This window comes from Megalobrama amblycephala, linkage group LG22 (assembly GCF_018812025.1).
Source record: "Megalobrama amblycephala isolate DHTTF-2021 linkage group LG22, ASM1881202v1, whole genome shotgun sequence".
Classification (NCBI taxonomy): Eukaryota; Metazoa; Chordata; class Actinopteri; order Cypriniformes; family Xenocyprididae; genus Megalobrama; species Megalobrama amblycephala.
The window spans coordinates 8,110,785-8,131,773 of record NC_063065.1 but is presented as its reverse complement, the minus strand read 5'-3'; the positions used below and the strand labels follow the sequence as shown (position 1 = coordinate 8,131,773).

Genomic DNA, 20,989 nt, shown 5'->3' with positions numbered 1-20,989 from the left:
GGAATGCATGAACTGAAACTGAAGTTTATATCTTCAATGCAATGTAAGTCTCTTTGGATAACAAGAGACCAGGAATGTGTATTTAGAAAGTAAATATGGTCAATTTTGATTCCACGTTGACTTATGTCTTTATGTTGAAACTTTGTATTGTGTATGTTATGCTTCAGGTGGGGTTCACAATGGCGAATATGTGTCTTGGCTATACTGCTACGACCCCGTGATGGACGTGTGGGCTCGGAAACAGGACATGAACACTAAGCGAGCCATACACGCTCTTGCAGGCATGAACGACCGCCTCTACGCTATTGGGGGCAACCACTTAAAGGGTAATTTATATAGCCGTAACCCAAATCTCAGCAGCAGGGGCGGCACTGACTGTGTACACAACAGTGATCAATATAGTTTCATTCAATGATTCGATTCCAAGCCTGCAACACTTAGATGCCTCTGCAAAGTAAGAGCTTGGCATATACGCCTGGGGTTTCCTCTGACTGTTTTCGTCTGTGTGTAGGATTCTCTCATCTGGATGTGATGCTGGTTGAATGCTATGACCCTAAAGCAGATCAGTGGAATATCCTGCAAACGCCCATCTTGGAGGGACGCAGCGGGCCTGGATGTGCTGTTCTTGATGACAGTATTTACTTGGTTGGGGGCTACAGTTGGAGCATGGTAAACACATTTCACTGAAATGCTGATATATACTGTGTATATGTGTATATATAGGTTTGTAGATCGTCCTCAAATACTAGTCAAAACTGCTAATTTCAAAGATAGGTAGGTTGGTACACTTTCCATGTCAGGTGGTACAACTACAATATATACATACAACTATTTGGTTGTACCCCCTGACATAAAAAATTAATTTAAACACTTTGTAAACTTTGTGTTTAAACACTGAAATAGGGCTGTAAAACGATTAATCGCGATTAATCGCATACAAAATAAAAGTTTGAGTTTGCATAATATATGTGTGAGTAATGTGTGTAAATAATATGTATATATAAATACACACAAATTAATGTATATATTTAAGAGAAATATGTTATTTATGTACAAAAAATGTATTTATATATAATATAAATTATATAAAAATAGAAATAAATACATATACTTGTAAATATTTCTCAAATATATACATGGATGTGTTTGTATTTATATATACAGAATAATTACACACAGTACACCCACATATATTAGGAAAACTCAAACTTTTATTTTGTATGCGATTAATCATGATTAATCGTTTGACAGCCCTACGCTGAAACTTTTTTAAATATGCAATACATCAGTTTTGAAAAGATTTTTAAAAACTTGTTTTTTTGAAGCTTTATTTGGCATTGACCCATATAGACTGTATATGTATACACTGTTAATAATTCAATTAATTATATTTAATTATATATATATTATTTTATTTAATATTTTAATAAATGTAATTATTACCATAGTTATTTATTTGATCATCTTTTAATTATTTTACATGAAATCAATTTTTTTATATATATATATATATAATTGCATTAATGAATTAATTAATTCAATGAAAAATAGTATTTTTATGCTAAAAAAAAACTGTTTCAAATCGTGTCTGTGCATTTACCATTCCTAGTCAAAAAATAAAAAAAAAATTCAAAAAAATAAATTAAAAATTTAACATGTCATTGTAAATGATCAAAATTAATTTAAAGGTGAAGAGTGTTATATTTTGACGTTAAAGTATCACAGTTTAAAATGCAGAGTCAACTGTAAGTTATTTGTAGGTTGATTCCCCTAAAAAAGGTGTTATAGCAAAACTGGTTTAACTTATGGTGTGAGGTTGGGGGCGGGACTATCTATATTTGACCAACCAATGGCAGAGGGGTTCAGGAAACCTGTTTGAAAACAACCACTATTTTTGCCATTCTGATACTGATAGTAGTGCAAAAATGACAAACTTCACCTTCACGTAAAATCTTAGGATTTTAAAAACTCCAGTAGAAAACTATTATTCAAAGTAGAGCTGCACAATTAATCTTTAAAAGATCACGATCTCGATTCAAATACCCATGCGATTTTATTCTTAAAGGTGTCATCGAACGTTTTTTTTACAAGATGTAATATAAGTCTAAGGTGTCCCCTGAATGTGTCTGTGAAGTTTCAGCTCAAAATACCCCATAGATTTTTTTAAATTAATTTTTTAACTGCCTATTTTGAGGCATAATTAGAAATGCGCTGATTCAGGCTGCGGCCCCTTTAATTGCTCGCACTCTCCGCCCCCTCCCGAGCTCTCGACTCTATCACTGCATAAACAAAGTTCACACAGCTAATATAACCCTCAAAATGGATCTTTACAAAGTGTTCGTCATGCATACATCGATTCCTGTGAGTATAGTATTTATTTGGATGTTTACATTTGATTCTGAATGAGTTTGATAGTGCTCCGTGGCTAACGGCTAATGCTACTCTGTTGGAGAGATTTATAAAGAATGAAGTTGTGTTTATGAATTATACAGACTGCAAGTGTTTAAAAATGAAAATAGCGACGGCTCTTGTCTCCGCGAATACAGTAAGAAACGATGGTAACTTTGACCACATTTAACAGTACATTAGCAACATGCTAACGAAACATTTAGAAAGACAATTTACAAATATCACTAAAAATATCATGTTATCATGGATCATGTCAGTTATTATTGCTCCATCTGCCATTTTACACTATTGTTCTTGCTTGCTTACCTAGTCTGATGATTCAGCTGTGCACAGATCCAGACGTTAATACTGGCTGCCCTTGTGTAATGCCTTGAACATGAGCTGGCATATGCAAATATTGGGGGCGTACATATTAATGATCCCGACTGTTACGTAACAGTCAGTGTTATGTTGAGATTCGCCTGTTCTTCGGAGGTCGTTTAAACAAATGAGATTTATATAAGAAGGAGGAAATGCCGAGGTAAATTCAATTTTCAATTCGATGGCACCTTTAAACGATCACAATTCACCTGTGTCTATTAAACCTTTGTCAAAGTTATACCAGAACATTCATTCGCTGCCAGTGAACCAGAGAAAGCAGTTGTCATGTATAGTTATGAAACAGCTGTAAACACACTTGTCTTTTGAACCACACTGTATCATTATTTCTGTCTTGCAATAATTCAAAATAAAAGTTATCTATCTATCTATAATCTGAGATAAAAGTTTATAGTTCAGATATAAACACTGATGTCTTCTGATGATTTGAAAGTAACTTGGTGCTTCAAATAATGATTGTATCAATTACATTGTTCACCACTAGGTGGCGACAAGTGACTGTTAAAAAATGTATTTGTCATTGAATCATTCATTCAAGAGATTCATTCAAAAATGCTGATTCATCCAGGATTGAAACAAATGAAGTCTTTATTAGTGAGTCATTGAATGATTCAGTGAAACTTATTTTTTTTTAATAATTTGAATTAATTAAACATTTTAAGCAATTCATAATTTATCAGAACCTCCAGTAAATTACATGTTATTTTGTTTAGTTGTCTGTTCAGAATCATGGTAGAATTGTAATTTTTATTTGAAACAAAAAAATTATGATTCTCAATTTATCCAGAACCATGCAGCTCTAATTGAAATGTAATACATTTACGGTTATAACATATTTGTAATGCAGAGAACAAGAGCGATTTCAAACCGTATTTTTGAGACTGTCTTTGGTTCACTGCAGTTTTAAGGAGAAAATACTCAGCAATGGTGTTGTCAAATCAAATGTAAACATCCAAATAAATACTATACTCACATGATCCGACACATGCATGCAGCATGCATGACAAACATCTTGTAAAGATCCATTTGAGGGTTATATTAGCTGTGTGAACTTTGTTTATGCACTGTTTTATAGTCGAGAACTCGGAGGCAGGGAGCGCGAGGATTTAAAGGGGCCGCACCCTGAATCGGTGCATATTTAATGATGCCCCAAAATAGGCAGTTAAAAAAATGAATTAAAAAAAATCTATGGGGTATTTTGAGCTGAAACTTCACAGACACATTCAGGGGACACCTTAGACTTATATTACATCTTGAGAAAGAACGTTCTAGGGCACCTTTAAGACATGAAATGCATAAAGAAGCATTTCGAAGTATTAAATATTGTGAGAATAACTAGTTGAACATGTCTTGCAGGGGGCATACAAGTCATCCACCATTTGTTACAGTCCAGAGAAAGGCACATGGACAGAAATGGAAGGAGAGGTGGCTGAACCTCTAGCCGGGCCGGCCTGTGCCACGGTCATACTGCCGGCCTGTTTACCGTTTAACAAATAACTATATAGAATGGCGAAGAATGCGGCCGAGAAGAGGAGAAACCTGTCGGGATGGAAAGTCAATCGCTAAATGAATCAAACAAACGAGGAGACTCTCCCTACGGAACGCCCCCAGCTTTTGAACAGGAGGTGATGAGCTGTACAGATTATTATTTTTTTACTGGTCTGACAAGAGCACTTTGTTTCTTTCATACTTAAAAGTTTTAAACTGATATAATCATCAACTTTGCGTATTTGATGCTCACGTGTGTTGACATTCAACTGCTCACATTCAATCCTTTTTTTTATCGTAAATGTTTTTTGCTTAACTTGACACGGCACGCATACTTTTTCGAACCAAATCGATGTAGCTTCCATACGTACTTTGTATTTTGTGGAAATCGCTGATCAAAGACAATGCTGAAGTGGGTTGAGAGAGGAATACTCATGTTTTTACAAGCAAAACTCATGATTCTGTGTACACTGTAGAGTAGATATCAGCTATTTAATATATATCACACCACGTCTGCTTGTTATTGATATTGCCGCCATACTTAAGTGGCACATTGTACAGATGAGAGGGGAATAAATGTCAGTTATTAAAAAAAAAAAGACATTTCAGTAAAACACAAGTTATGATTTATTGTTTGAACAATCAGTATATTATTTATTTAGCCATGTGGTATATATGCATGGCGTGAAGTGGAAAGCTTATTGTGTTATACTGTGGGTACTTATTTGTTTATGTTAATATCTGTTCATATCTCACAGTGCCTATTTTAAACATCAGGCTGCTTTGTTTCATAAAATCGCCCATTATAAAATCAGACATTTTAAATCATATAAATTATTGGCCTGATTGGTTTCTCTGAGACGTGATATGAAGTCTGAATTTGTTGCACTGGTGTTTGTTGGCCCTTTTGATGAGAAAAGGGAATGTTTTTCATTGTTGTAAATAATCGCTTGCAGTGGAACATTTTTGTGCTCATGGGATTTATTCTCAAATCCTGTTATGTTCTTTACATTTAGTCTATGAAAATAAAAACTGAATTTCTGGATCAATAATCTGTCTGAGCTCCCCCTCAACGACACAACACCTTTATCTACTGTATAGAAAACTGTTTATGTGGGATTGCAGTATTACAAGAGGAAAGTCCAGAGGAAACTGGACTGTATGTGACTGTGACAGATCAATCAGCAGCTCACATTTCAAGGATTGAAATATTGGGCCATATTTGAATCAGAAAAGTTAAATGCTTGCCTTTTGCAGCCAGCATGCAACTTCCTCAAGACAGCTGGAAATGAGGTGTAGGTGAGAATGGGGCAAGTTGTCACCATTTGCTGTTTTTTTTTAAAGTTTATATATATATATATATATATATATATATATATATATATATATATATATATATATATATATATATATATATATATATGGGTCATTGACAAATAAAGTTTTTAAAAGTGTAAAAAAACATAATTTTGAAGTTTTATTAAGTGTTAACAATGAGATTATGTGGTTTTTATAATCGATTAACACTGCTTTTGTCATTTTTTACAAGATTGACAAAATTTGTCACCAACATAAGTAACTAAAATTTCGGTTTTACCGAATGACACATTTGGTTATACCAAATGACGATATTTTTAAACAATGCTAACAGATTGATATTTAAAAGGACAATCAAACATTTTATATTTAGTACAAGTTTTATACAAATATTCCAACATTTTCCATGTTTTATAGCGGTTGTACCAAATGACATGATGTTTCGGGACATGTGTATGAACAAGTGAAAACATGAATTTTTCAAATAGTTAAAAGAGAGTTACTTTGCTTCATGACCATGTGGTCCTTTACAGGCGTCTGAATGTCACTTCCTGTCGCATGATATTGACTGCATGACGATCCAAAATGGTCCCTTTATATTGGTTACTCCGAATGACATCACTGAAATTAATTTTTCCAGACATTCTTTCTCATAACAAAGCAACGACTTCTACACATAATTTTAATACCATTTTGCTCTGTTGATAAATGAGGTTATACAATCATGCCAGAATAAAAAAAAAATTATACATTTTGAACCTCAAACCTTTGAGTTACAATGTGCCTTCATTATATACTTGACTTTCTTTCATTCATCCAATTTATTTTTAATAATAAATTAATTTTCAACTTTATTGGCATAACAATTGAAGAATTGTCAACACATTTTAAGGTTAGGCATGAATAAAATGTTATAGCAAAGATGAAAAAATCAATTAGTTGCTAGTTGATATTATAATGTGTATTTTAAAAATGCATTGAATTGGGCGGCAGTGATTTCAGACTTTTCGGCCCCGTTGTATATTTTATCAAATAGGATGGTAACACTTTACAGTAAGGTACTGTATATGCCAATGAACTTTTTTAATGTTAAACTTTCTACACATTTCTACATACAGTACTAATACATTTTAATATTAAAAGTTGTATACATTACCTTAAATTAATGCAGATTACGATGAATTAACCATAATTAACACATGATATAAAATATTTATTTCTGTTAGCGTTATTGTTTATTTATTTATTCTTTGTTCATGAGTACATTAATGCATTTAAGCAGTCCTGTCATAAACTTTCCTGTACAGCAGGGGGCAGCGGAGCACCCGACGGCGTCTAGACGTAGACGAAGAAACTTTTGTGTACATGTGACCCTGCATGAAATATGAAATAACAGAATAAAGTAACGCTTTATTATTTTATTACGGCGCAACAACATCATTATCGGGGATCGCATATGATGTTATCGCTATTAAATTTGTCTTTGTTTATAACTAACGTTAGTGTTTGTCAGATTTAACTAAATCATGTTTAAGACGCTGTCATATGCTGTTTTAGACTTTGAACCCCAAACACATCCAATAAACTCGTCTAAGAGCTTGAAATAATTAAAAACAAAAAAGGGAAGATTTGACAGTCTGAAGGTCTCATAATACCTTTACCAAACTTTCACCATGGCACCCATGAAGAACAGCAGTGTGAAAAGGTAAGAACTGAACTGATATGTATATATATCTCCATATATCTTTTATCATAAGAGATCTGTCATAGAATACAAGAAATGTGGCTGTTTTTGTGTCCAAACCAGTCTTAATGACATTTTGATGTTAATTAAACTGCTGTATCTAGTTGACTTGAGTTGTGGATGTGTTTTTTCCTCAAGACCAAAGCTAGACTGGAGGTTTCTGCAAAGGTTCTGCAGCATTCTGAAGATCCTCTTCCCATCCTGGTCCAACCAGAGTGTCCGAATGTTCATGACGCTTCTTGGAGTCACACTTTCAGGTGATAAACTTTTAACATCTCTACTAGGTTTGATTTGATCCATTAGACACTCATTTGTCAAGGATAACACATTAAAGTTGTCTCCATTGTGGTCCTTATGAAGGCTTGTTTTGTCTTCTCTCTCTGTTTGTTTAATGTATTTTAGTCCAACTTGTGATTTATCAAGTGGGTCTCATTCCGAGTCAGTTCTACGAGGTTCTGTCTGACAAGAGCTATGGGAAGTTCAAAGATCTGGTGTTGTTTGCGGTTGTGCTCATCCTGATTAATTCAACAGTGAGTCTGGTCTTGTACATACAGTTTATAGTTTTCTGCAAGTCGCTTCAGGTAACGGCATCTGAGTCGTTCCTCAAAACCGGTACAATTTGGACACATTTTTAGATTTTTTACCAAAATGTATTACTTTTCTGAACACCCCACAACATTAATGACATATTTACAGTGGTGAGAAAAAGTGCTTGCCCCCTTCCTGACTTTTTATGTTTTGCATGTTTGTCGCACTTTAATGTTTCAGATCATCAAACAAATTTAAATATTAATACCAAAGATAACAATATAATATCTTGTAATATCTAAGATAACACAAGTAAACACAACATGCAGTTTTTAAATGAAGGTTTTTATTATGAAGGGAAAACAAAATCCAAACCCACATGGCCCTGTGTGAAAATGTGCTTGCCCCCTAAACCTAATAACTGTGACAAACATGCAAAAAAATAAAAAATCACTTTTTCACACCACTGTAACTTCCAGAAAAACATCTCATCTCAGGCATCAAATCCGTTATTGATGTAAATTTTATTGCGATATCGTTTATCGCCAAGCCTAAACTCAGAGGATAATTTAGAAACTGGCAAAATGTTTTTATTTTAAGTCTATGCAGCTGCCTTCAACAATGAAATATGCGTTCAGATTGACCCACAAACATCATAATCATAATAATAGAAATTTTGATCACACATTCCACAACGCATCAAACTTTGCAAGCATGTGCATGGCCCTAAATAAGAAAAAAAGACACAAAACATCAAGAAAAAAAAAAACTAGTTATTAATTTATGGGCTAAAGAGGTTGTACTCCACTTGTAATATACAGGTGCTGGTCATATAATTAGAATATCATCAAAAAGTTTATTTTTTTCACTAATTCCATTTAAAAAGTGAAACTTGTATATTATATTTATTCATTACACACAGACTGATATATTTCAAATGTTTATTTCTTTTAATTTTGATGATTATAACTGACAACTAAGGAAAATCCCAAATTTAGTATCTCAGAAAATTTGAATATTGTGAAAAGGTTCAATATTGAAGACACCTGGTGCCACACTGTAATCAGCTAATTAACTCAAAGCACCTGCAAAGGCCTTTAAATGGTCTCTCAGTCTAGAGAATCATGGGGAAGACTGCTGACTTGACAGTTGTCCAAAAGACGACCATTGAGACCTTGCACAAGGAGGGCAAGACACAAAAGGTCATTGCAAAAGAGGCTGGCTGTTCACAGAGCTCTGTGTCCAAGCACATTAATAGAGAGGCGAAGGGAAGGAAAAGATGTGGTAGAAAAAAGCGTACAAGCAATAGGGATAACCGCACCCTGGAGAGGATTGTGAAACAAAACCCATTCAAAAATAAGGGGAAGATTCACAAAGAGTGGACTGCAGCTGGAGTCAGTGCTTCAAGAACCACTACGCACAGACGTATGCAAGACATGGGTTTCAGCTGTCGCGTTCCTTGTGTCAAGCCACTCTTGAACAACAGACAGCGTCAGAAGCGTCTCGCCTGGGCTAAAGACAAAAAGGACTGGACTGCAGCTGAGTGGTCCAAAGTTATGTTCTCTGATGAAAGTAAATTTTGCATTTCCTTTGGAAATCAGGGTCCCAGAATCTGGAGGAAGAGAGGAGAGGCACACAATCCACGTTGCTTGAGGTCCAGTGTAAAGTTTCCACAGTCAGTGATGGTTTGGGGGTGCCATGTCATCTGCTGGTGTTGGTCCACTGTGTTTTCTGAGGTCCAAGGTCAACGCAGCCGTATACCAGGAAGTTTTAGAGCACTTCATGCTTCCTGCTGCTGACCAACTTTATGGAGATGCAGATTTAATTTTCCAACAGGACTTGGCACCTGCACACAGTGCCAAAGCTACCTGTACCTGGTTTAAGGACCATGCTATCCCTGTTCTTAATTGGCCAGCAAACTCACCTGACCTTAACCCTATAGAAAATCTATGGGGTATTGTGAAGAGGAAGATGCGATATGCCAGACCCAACAATGCAGAAGAGCTGAAGGCCACTATCAGAGCAACCTGGGCTCTCATAACACCTGAGCAGTGCCACAGACTGATCGACTCCATGCCACGCCGCATTGCTGCAGTAATTCAGGCAAAAGGAGCCCCAACTAAGTATTGAGTGCTGTACATGCTCATACTTTTCATGTTCATACTTTTCAGTTGGCCAAGATTTCTAAAAATCCTTTCTTTGTATTGGTCTTAAGTAATATTCTAATTTTCTGAGATACTGAATTTGGGATTTTCCTTAGTTGTCAGTTCTAATCATCAAAATTAAAACAAATAAACATTTGAAATGTATCAGTCTGTGTGTAATGAATGAATATAATATACAAGTTTCACTTTTTGAATGGAATTAGTGAAATAAATCAACTTTTTGATGATATTCTAATTATATGACCAGCATCCGTATACTGTATATTGCTTTGGATAAAAGCATCAGCTAAATATCCAATCAGGGATTCCTAATAAATCACTAATCAATAATATATCTGTTCTTTAGCTGAAGAGTCTAGACCAATACATCTCCAGTCTGCTGTATGTCAGCTGGAGAAAGTCTTTAACTGAAGAAATCCATAACACATACTTCAAGGGACGTGTTTACTACACCCTCAACGTACTGTGCAAAGACATCGACAACCCGTAATGTATTCACACAACATTTGTTTCACTTAATTACTTAAGAAAACTTAATTAAATGTACTCTGTTAATGGTTTATTTTGTGTTTGTGTCACGTAAAGAGACCAGCGCATCAGTCAGGATGTAGAGAGGTTATGTAAGCAGATGAGCACTATGGCGAGTCGACTTCTCATCTCTCCATTCACTGTCAGCTACTACACCTATCAGTGCTTCAACAGGTCAGAGAGATGCTGCTGCACTTGTGTGTTTGTGTTTGTAATTGCAGAATCTGAACCTAATCATTTTGTATAATACTGTATGATGTGATAGTATTTTCATCAGTGGCAATTAATGGCAGTACAATATTCTGGACACTTAGTAGCATTTAAGTATAATATATTAAAAAAGTATTTTAAGTGCATTAATTATGCTTTGTAATGCACCTTATAATGCATTGTACACAGCAAAAAATCAACTCTGCTCAGAGAACATATAGTCCCTCTCTACAAAGAGTTAAAATAACACTGAAGCAGAGTTAAAGTTAATGAGATAATATGCTGTTTGTGGAGTTGTTTATTCAGATCTTGAGAGATTTAATGTCTTTTATCTTCAGTTGATTTCATCTAAGGCTGTGGCTGGAAGTCATTTGTAGTTATTGTGTTTCTCTTCAGTGATTCTGCTTGTTAACAGCAGGTGTTCATCACTAATGCTCAATCATAACTTAATCACTTAATTATCTCATTAACTTTAACTCTGTTTCAGTGTTATTTTAGCACTATATAGAGAGGGACCATATGTACTCTGAGCAGAGTTGATTTAACTCTGGGGATTTTGCTGTGTATGATTTCATGGATAATTGTAACCAGGTTATAATACATTATAATACTTTTCTATTCATTGTTAGAAAGTATAATGCATTAAAACACATGACAAACAACCAATTTTAGATGTATGCATTTTAACTTTGGTTAAAACATGCATTATAATCGTACATTATCAATACCTAATGCATTATACTTAAAGGCTTTAGGCAAAGTGTTACTAAATATTCTTGTATCCCTCTAGTTTTGCATTGAAAGATTTGATAACTTTTTCTTACCTTTTTGGCGCTGCAGTGCGGGCTGGATTGGTTTTGTGAGCATCTTCGGCTACTTTGTGGCTGGAACCATCATCAACAAGATCTTGATAGGACCCATCGTGTCCATGCTGGTTGAGCAAGAAAAGCTGGAGGGAGATTTTAGGTAGACCTATACAAAACAAGAGAAATCTAAATTACATTCAGAGATGCTGAAGCAGATGTCACATATTAAAGGTGCCCTAGAATTTTTTTTTAAAAGATGTAATATAAGTCTAAGGTGTCCCCTGAATGTGTCTGTGAAGTTTCAGCTCAAAATACCCCATAGATTTTTTTTAATTCATTTTTTTAACTGCCTATTTTGGGGCATAATTAGAAATGAGCCGATTCAGGGTGTGTGGCCCTTTAAATCTCGTGCTCCATGCCCCAAGAGCTCGCGCTTGCCTTAAACAACATAAAAAAAGTTCAAACAGCTAATATAACCCTCAAAATGGATCTTTACAAAGTGTTCGTCATGCAGCATGTCTAATCGCGTAAATACAGTGTTTATTTTGATGTTTACATTGATTCTGAATGAGTTTGAGGCTATGCTCCGTGGCTAACGGCTAATGCTACACTGTCGGAGAGATTTATAAAGAATGAAGTTGTGTTTATGAATTATACAGACTGCAAGTGTTTAAAAATGAAAATAGCGACGGCTCTTGTCTCCGTGAATACAGTAAGGAACGATGGTAACTTTAACCACATTTAACAGTACATTAGCAACATGCTAATGAAACATTTAGAAAGACAATTTACAAATATCACTAAAAATATCATGTTATCATGGATCATGTCAGTTATTATTGCTCCATCTGCCATTTTTCGCTATTGTTCTTGCTTGCTTACCTAGTCTGTTGATTCACCTGTGCAGATCCAGACATTAATACTGGCTGCCCTTGTCTAATGGCTTGATCATGGGCTGGCATATGCAAATTTTGGGGGCGTACATATTAATGATCCCGACTGTTACGTAACAGTCGGTGTTATGTTGAGATTTGCCTGTTCTTCGGAGGTCTTTTAAACAAATGAGATTTATATAAGAAGGAGGAAACAATGGAGTTTGAGACTCACTGTCTTTTCCATGTACTGAACTCTTGTTATTTAACTATGCTGAGGTAAATTCAATTTTTGAATCTAGGGCACCTTTAATAGTTGCCATTGCTATCTGATCTTATTCTTTGAATGAATGCAGCAGTATTTCAGCAGTTCTGTTTGGCTTGTCTAATGTCTCTCCAGGTTTAAACACATGCAAATAAGAGTGAATGCAGAATCTGCCGCCTTCTACAGGTTCGTGTGCACTTTCAGTATTTCTGCCTGCATTGAACGCTATACATATTATCAAATCACAGAGCAGGAGAGCAGTTGTTGTGTTTTTGCTCAGGGCAGGGAAGGTGGAACACATGCGGACCGACAGAAGACTGCAGATGCTCTTATCCACTCAGAGAAGCCTGATGAACAAAGAGCTCTGGCTTTACAGTAAGAGAGCTTTCAGAAGATTGCACAGAATATATAAAATGTGCATTATTCATCACTGTTGTTACTGAAAATATACAGCAGCAGAAGAGAAATCTCATTTCATGCATTTAACTCTGAACCGTCTTCAGCCAAAAAGTGTAATATTTCAGGCATTAAGCTGCCTTATCAACCTAGTTTAAAATAATAAAGTTCTCTACAAATGCTTGTTGTTTTGTTTCTTTAAAGTCGGGGTAAACACCTTTGACTATCTGGGCAGTATCCTCAGCTATATAGTCATCGCGATCCCCATCTTTGCTGGAAAGTATGACGGCCTGACACCTGGAGAACTGAGTGCTCTTGTCAGCAAGGTGAGTTCCTTCAAACTGTATTTTAATGTGCCTGAACATAAAGACAAAAACAAGTGCTTCGACTCTGCGTGAATCTCGGCTGTCCACAATATGTTAATCATGTGTCTCTTTCAGAATGCTTTCGTCTGTATCTATCTGATAAACTGCTTCACGCAGCTCATAGATCTCTCAACCACAGTCTCTGATGTCGCTGGATACACGCACAGGTGAGATGCACTTGAGGCTATGTTCAGACTGCCATCAAAAATATGATTTTTTTGCAAATCCAGAGGGGTTTTTAAAAGTCTGGACAGCAAAAAACAAAAACAAAAAAAATTCAAATCTGATTCAAACCACATTTGGAGGTAGTTCAAACGATATGTCCAAAGTTTTCGGCCATGGCTACAGCACAAACCATCGCAATATATACCAGTCTCAGTCTCAGTCTCAGTCTCAGTCTTAGTTCTGCACCGCGACTCGACTTATTTTTGATGCAGCTCTGTTTTTCCGTTCTGGACTCACACAAATCTTATTTGATCACTTGCAATTAATATTTCAGACAGTCTGCCTGAAAAGATCTGATTTGAGAAGAAATCTGATTTGTCAACAGTCTGAACAAGACTGCTTAAAAGCATATTTTATTGTGCATTAATGTTATGATTGCTTATTGGTTATTGGTTAGCTAAAAAATAGTAAAAAATGATCTTTTTTCTTTTGGTTCCAGAATTGGAGAATTGCGGGAAGTGATGGCAGACATTGCCAAGAAACAGTATGACCTTGAGCAGTATGATCCACTGTCAAAGGATGAATCTTACAGGTAACTGAATGATTGAAAGTGAAATAGGTAAATGAAACTAATTGAAAGGAGCTTAGATTGGTTCACATCATTTCAAGACCCGAGATCTAATGCAGATCTAAAAGAGTTCCTGGTAGTCCTCGTTTCCTCCGAGGAGGACGGGAGGCAGTGTCCCCTCAAAAAAACTGGATGAGAAAATAATCAATATTACAAAATGTGACATTTAAAAAGTGTAAAAGTCACTCATTTTTATAAAGTAATGCTGTCCAACAGCGACACCCACAGGTAAAGTTACAGCGGGAGGCTTGCCTCCCCTGAGCCCATTGACTTTAAACAGACCCCCTAAAGCGTGCAATGAGTTTGATTGGGGGTAATTGAGAATGAAAAGGGGAAGGTCAAGTGAGAGGAGACGCGCTATTATTGGATATGATCGGTTATGATTGGATATGATTGGTTCTTGAGATAAATCCCGCCTCTTGTTTTCGTGCACGTTCTCGAAACTGCCTGAATGAAAAAAATGGTGTTAATGGGAAGACTACTTAAAAAGGGATCCCCGCTTTGTCACGTCAAAATCAAACTTGAAATGGCCTGAAAACATAATGACTAAGCAATCAGCTTGGTGAAATTAAAGGTACATCTTCGTGTCTGTTACCAGTGTTATATATATATATATATATATATATATATATATATATATATATATACAGTACAGTCCAAAAGTTTGGAACCACTAAGATTTTTAATGTTTTTAAAAGAAGTTTCGTCTGCTCACCAAGGCTACATTTATTTAATTAAAAATACAGTAAAAAACAGTAATATTGTGAAATATTATTACAATTTAAAATAACTGTGTACTATTTAAATATATTTGACAAAGTAATTTATTCCTGTGATGCAAAGCTGAATTTTCAGCATCGTTACTCCAGTCTTCAGTGTCACATGATCCTTCAGAAATCATTCTAATATGCTGATTTGCTGCTCAATAAACATTTATGATTATTTTCAATGTTGAAAACAGTTGTGTACTTTTTTTTTCAGGATTCCTTGATGAATAGAAAGTTCAAAAGAACAGCATTTATCTGAAATACAAAGCTTCTGTAGCATTATACACTACCGTTCAAAAGTTTGGGGTCAGTAAGAATTTTTATTTTTATTTTTTTGAAAAGAAATTAAAGAAATGAATACTTTTATTCAGCAAGGATGCATTAAATCAATCAAAAGTGGCAGTAAAGACATTTATAATGTTACAAAAGATTAGATTTCAGATAAACACTGTTCTTTTGAACTTTCTATTCATCAAATAATCCTGAAAAAAAATATTGTACACAAATATTTTGTACAATTGTACACATTAAATGTTTCTTGAGCAGCAAATCAGCATATTAGAATGATTTCTGAAGGATCATGTGACACTGAAGACTGGAGTAACGATGCTGAAAATTCAGCTTTGCATCACAGGAATAAATTACTTTGTGAAATATATTCAAATAGAAAACAGTTATTTTAAATTGTAATAATATTTCACAATATTACTGTTTTTACTGTATTTTTAATTAAATAAATGTAATTAAATAAATGTGAGCAGACGAAACTTCTTTTAAAAACATTAAAAATCTTAGTGGTTCCAAACTTTTGGACTGTATTGTGTGTGTATATATATATATATATATATATATATAATATACATACAGGTTCACAGTTCATGTTTTTACTTTTTTTAGGGCTGCACAACGATTAATCGTGATTAATCGTTTGCAAAATAAAAGTCTGTGTTTATGTAATAAATGTGTGTGTTCTGTGTATAATAATTATGTATATATAAATACACACACATACATGTATAAATTTAAGAAATATATGCATGTATAAATAAATATATATATTTAAATATATTTTATATTATATATAAATATAAATATTTTATATATAATATAAAATTTTTCTTAAATATACATATGTATGTGTGTGTATTTATATATACATAATTATTATACACAGAACACACACATTTATTACATAAACACAGACTTTTATTTTGCAAACCATTAATCGCGATTAATCGTTGTGCAGCCCTACTTTTTTTATGGTTTTAGTTAACGATAATAATGATGCACAGTAAATATTTAAATTGGCATTGTAAAGCTTTACTATTATGATTATCATTATTGTTAGCAATTTTGTTAACAATTATAATAATTCTCTGTCAGTGATCGGGAGCTTCACAGTGTCCCAGCAGACACTGCGTTTGTGCTGGATCGTCTCTCCTATAAATCACCCAGCTCAGAGGAGCTGCTGGTGAAGGATCTGACCCTAAAGATCAGTCAAGGAATGCACCTGCTTGTGGTGGGAAACACGGGAACAGGGAAGACCTCCCTCCTGAGGGTCCTCAACGGCCTGTGGGAACCATGCAACGGTATGACAGAGATGAAATGATCAGATGCAGATGAATAAATCAGAATTTTTTTAATCATACTGCTTTCCTCTATTTCAGGATCTGTGGAGATGACCACATGTTTTGGACCGAGGGGTGTGCTGTTCCTGCCACAGAAAGCATATCTTACTGATGGCACTCTCAGAGAACAGGTGAGAGAAGAAAAAAACACCAATTATGCACAATTCTACATAGTAAAACAATTATTGTGAACAAAAAAATCTTTTTGATTGTGACACTAATTTGCTGGTGTTCCCTTGTAGGTTATCTATCCATTAAAGGATATATATCCCTCCTCAGGTACAGATGAACCTAATTTTAAAAAACCTACTGATATGCATTATTTAAATAATAGAATCATATATAAATAAACATGCCTTATTATATAATCCAATGCAAATGTATCAAGATCTTTGTGAGCCAATTAAACAACACACTTCTGGTGTTGTAAATTTAAATTATGATGACATTTCACACTTTGAACCAATATAAATTCTTCTTCTAGAGTCTATAGATGATGAAAGAATATTAAAATACCTGGAACTTGTTGGTTTGGTAAGACTGATCTTCTTCAGTAATGTCTATATTTGATTTTAAAATATGGCCGCTGAGAATGTTTTGAGTTCCTCACACTTCCTCTTAATAATTTGCTGTCTTTTAAACCTGTTTTATAAGCAGCATGTCTTTGTGTTTTTTGTATGTCAGTCGAATCTTCTGACCAGAATCGGAGGACTGGATACACAAGTGAACTGGAACTGGTGAGAAATGAGTATTAAAGGCACAATATGTAAGATTTTTGATTTAAAATATCCAAAAACCACTAGAACAAGGTTATATATTTTGTTGACTTGTGTACTTACATTATCCCAAATTTTTCCAAGAATGTTTAAATCCAGAGAAATAAGCAATTTTATCTAGGACATGGACCATGTCTGTGCGTCACCTATCAATAACATCATATCCGCGTTACCCTCAATTTTCATTTTTATTTTGTAGAAACCATGGAAACACCAAAGACGCTTTAATATATTATGTGTTTTATTAGACAGGTGAGCAATTCTGTTTGGATACATTTATCAACAGAAAACTAATCATTGTTATACATCTCAACACAGTAAATCTTATTGTTTAAATCTCATTTTCTTGATTTACAGCATGTTTTACCATGCCTAATATCAATCTAGCTTACTGCAGTGTGCAACAAGTGTCTCATAGCAGCCGCCGAGCAAACACAGAGTAGCACTATAACAACTTTGAACACTTAAATGTATCTAATATGATAAACAGTGCTGCTTTACCCCACATGCACATGACCGGAAGAAGAGGAAGCGGCGACCGTGGCATAATAAAAGTTTTGCTGCTCTCGAGACGTGTGTCGCGCTCGTCTCTCATTAGCAATCGCTCCAGTGGCCTCGTTCTCAGCCCTGCTCTGCTTCATGCAGTAACGTTAATAATCTCATCCATGAACATGATTTCTGCCCGAGTCCCATCCCAATTCTTTTCCACCGGCTGTAGACGTGAAGACAAAGATTCCGTGAAATCAAGACGTCATCAAGCTGCGCCTTTGTTTTGAATAAGCGATTTTAGTGATGAAAATTTACATAGTGTGCCTTTAAAATCTGGATATGAAAAATGTGGGTGTTTTAAAAACATAAAAATGACATTCCCTCCTTTTTTTACAGGGATGATGTTTTATCACCAGGAGAAATGCAGAGGCTTTGCTTTGCTAGGCTGTTTTACTTGCAGCCCAAATATGCAGGTCAGTTCCTGCATAGTCTCATCAAATCTCCTGTAGTTTTAATTGCTATAATCAGTCAGATTATCCCATTCATGTGACGTGTGTCGTGAGTAAAACATGCTGTTTGATTTAGTCCTGGATGAGGCCACTAGCGCTCTGACGGAGGAGGCCGAGGGCCAGCTCTATAAGGCCTGTAAGCAGCTGGGAATGACCCTCATCAGTCTGGGTCACCGTAGCACTCTGGAAAAGGTGATGATCTGTGACCTTTTCACACTCACTAACACAACACCACAAACATTACTGTGAACTTTTGTATGGCCTGTACATGGATGTTTTTGTGCTCTTTAAACAGCATCATGATGCCATGCTGCGACTGTGTGGAGGTGGCCAATGGGAGCTCATCAAACTCAAAGAGGCGTGAACCTTCAGACTGACGGTCTGGTTTATGGTTATGGATGCATTCATCTTTGACACCCTAGAGAAATTTTGTATGTCTACTTGACAGCATACTGTGATGTACTGAAGTCTTTGATACACTAATAATGCGATGACTTTTTCCAATAGTCATGCTTTTTTGCAAGTATATGCTGCTTCATTCAACCTTTATTGGTTGTTTCTTGCCAAATGAATTTGCAAAAAGGGATTTTTGTAATGAAGAACATTTAAGAGCCAATTATTTGAAAAATGATTTGAGAAAAAGTACTATATTTCAAATATATATTTTATATACATGACAGATATTAAACTATTAATGGCCACACAAATGTCTAAATGGTCATTTTGGTCTTGTGTGTTTTTAATAAAAGAAGCTGTGTACTTCTAGTGTTTGCCTACATTTATTTAAATTATTCTATAGCAAAAAACTTTGTAATTTCTCTGCCTGACCAGTAGAGGGCCAACATTTTCCCCATAGCTGAATAACAATTCAAACCCATTAACAATATTACATGAGTTTATTAAGCTCAGAATTAAAATGTTAACTCTATTCCTGATACATACGCCATTAATTAATTTGGGCTGTCAATTAGATTTTTTTTTTTTTTTATCTATTTGAGAAAAAGAAGATGAAAGCATTTAGCACATGTATCAGGAAAGGCATGGAATGTTTGGAGGAAGTACAGTAGACGGTGAAAAAAATGTACCACCGCTCATCCCCACTATATCTTGTTGCTAAAGCACTATATATTTGGCTCCAAGTTAAAATTAGTAAACCTTCACACTTAATATGTTTAGAAACAACTTCTGTATTATGTATTTATAGTATTGCAAGGAACGCGTAAAGTAGTTATAGATTTTAAACAGAACTAGTTCTTTCAAGAAGAAACATGGCATAACCAGTTATATATGCATTGCAGTACAACCACTAAGCATTTTTGTTCAATTAAAACCAGGCAGGACTGTGAAAGTGGCACGTTTGCAACCAAAAACAGCAGACAGCCTGAGCTCAAAATGATCCCTACCACCAAAGAGTTTGACTGATCCCACTGCTTGAGTTTCAGGCAGTTTTAAATGTGAGCACGGCCTATCTGCTGCTGTCAATCAACAGGCACACTGGAACAGATAAAGGGAAAGACCCGCTATCCTTTCAGGAAAATATGAGACAACCAGTAGAGGAATAAATAAACCGTCACAAGAGTTTTGTGAGGGAGATCATTATTAGTAAACTGAGCAATGAACTAGTTCAGATGAATCAGAATATATATAAATTCGTTTTTTATGCTCCTGCCACAAAATCTGAAACAGACCAGTCAGTAATATATATATATATATATATATATATATATATATATATATATATATATATATCCTCCTGACACCCAGCTATGGAGTTTTGTGACATTATATTATAATTTAGTGATCAAACTTAACACCCTTATGGAAATATAATATTTTGTAATTATCATTTAAATCTGACTAATTTTCAAATTGTTTGTTATAAATCAACATCTCAGGAAAATGTTATGGGATTCTAATGTTACGAAACAGGACATTGATTTCATACATGTCCAACTGTAGAGGACACCGGGACTTAAATCATGTTTATTATGCATTTTCGGAGTCACAACAAGTGAATTGTACATCAATATTCCTATGAAATATCAGATATTATTCTGAAAATCTTGCCAGTTATTACTCCCATTATTACTCTTCTGTTTCCACTACATGCTGCCCCAAAACACATTAATATGCAAATTAGATACATTGTATATAATGGGAAAATCCTTTTAATGGCCATTTTTCACACATATTGTATAAAGCAAAATGGTATATAAAATCATTCTGTTACAACCTTGAGAATCATCTTTATGCAAAGTTTGATATTAAAAAATCCTGAAACCTAAAAATTGATTGTTGATTTTTTTAAAAAAATCCCACTGTTTTTGCCTTTTCATGTCTATTCATGTCTTTTTATTTATTTTCAGAGGACATAGCATAACATATGAATACAACAAAAATCTTTATATATACACTACTGTTCAAAAGTTTGGGATCGGTAAGATTTTTAATTTCTTTAAAAGAAGTTTCGTCTGCTCACCAAGGTTGCATTTATTTAATTAAAAATAAAATAAAAAATGTATTATTGTGAAATATTATTACAATTTAAAATAATTG

General features: G+C 34.7%; 2 protein-coding genes across 10 annotated transcripts in view; both read left to right on the top strand.

Annotated features, from left to right (window-relative positions):
* Positions 1-5,327, top strand: part of klhl14 (kelch-like family member 14) — a 34,912-nt gene extending 29,585 nt beyond the window's left edge. For all 8 annotated transcript variants that reach the window (XM_048175032.1, XM_048175030.1, XM_048175033.1 and 5 more), the window contains 3 exons: positions 168-326; positions 512-669; positions 4,144-5,327. In XM_048175032.1, the coding sequence (XP_048030989.1) occupies positions 168-326; positions 512-669; positions 4,144-4,284 (458 nt within the window). In that variant the 3' untranslated portion in view covers positions 4,285-5,327. The remainder of the gene's footprint in view (positions 1-167; positions 327-511; positions 670-4,143) is intronic.
* A 1,582-nt stretch (positions 5,328-6,909) lies between these two features.
* abcd4 (ATP-binding cassette, sub-family D (ALD), member 4) lies at positions 6,910-19,198 on the top strand. 2 transcript variants are annotated; one of them, XM_048175255.1, is made up of 19 exons: positions 6,910-7,297; positions 7,475-7,593; positions 7,739-7,866; positions 10,376-10,515; positions 10,615-10,731; positions 11,608-11,733; positions 12,846-12,896; positions 12,991-13,085; positions 13,311-13,432; positions 13,547-13,638; positions 14,136-14,228; positions 16,415-16,620; positions 16,699-16,790; positions 16,902-16,938; positions 17,144-17,193; positions 17,344-17,396; positions 18,321-18,397; positions 18,510-18,625; positions 18,729-19,198. In XM_048175255.1, exons 1-19 carry the CDS (start codon positions 7,266-7,268, stop codon positions 18,795-18,797), a joined length of 1,815 nt encoding a protein of 604 aa, XP_048031212.1. In that variant the 5' UTR covers positions 6,910-7,265; the 3' UTR covers positions 18,798-19,198. The 2 variants fall into 2 exon arrangements, with proteins under 2 accessions (XP_048031212.1, XP_048031213.1); XM_048175256.1 differs by lacking the exons at positions 6,910-7,297; positions 7,475-7,593; positions 7,739-7,866 and having other exon boundaries at positions 10,380-10,520.
* The last annotated feature ends 1,791 nt before the right edge of the window (positions 19,199-20,989 follow it).

Bases quoted from the DNA above. Each gene is read 5' to 3' on its own strand.
- abcd4 (XM_048175255.1), top strand. From the start codon at position 7,266: ATGGCACCCATGAAGAACAGCAGTGTGAAAAG. The intron at 13,086-13,310 runs GTAAGAGAGCTT...GTTTCTTTAAAG, and splicing joins CAAAGAGCTCTGGCTTTACA to TCGGGGTAAACACCTTTGAC. The intron at 13,433-13,546 runs GTGAGTTCCTTC...TGTCTCTTTCAG, and splicing joins TGAGTGCTCTTGTCAGCAAG to AATGCTTTCGTCTGTATCTA.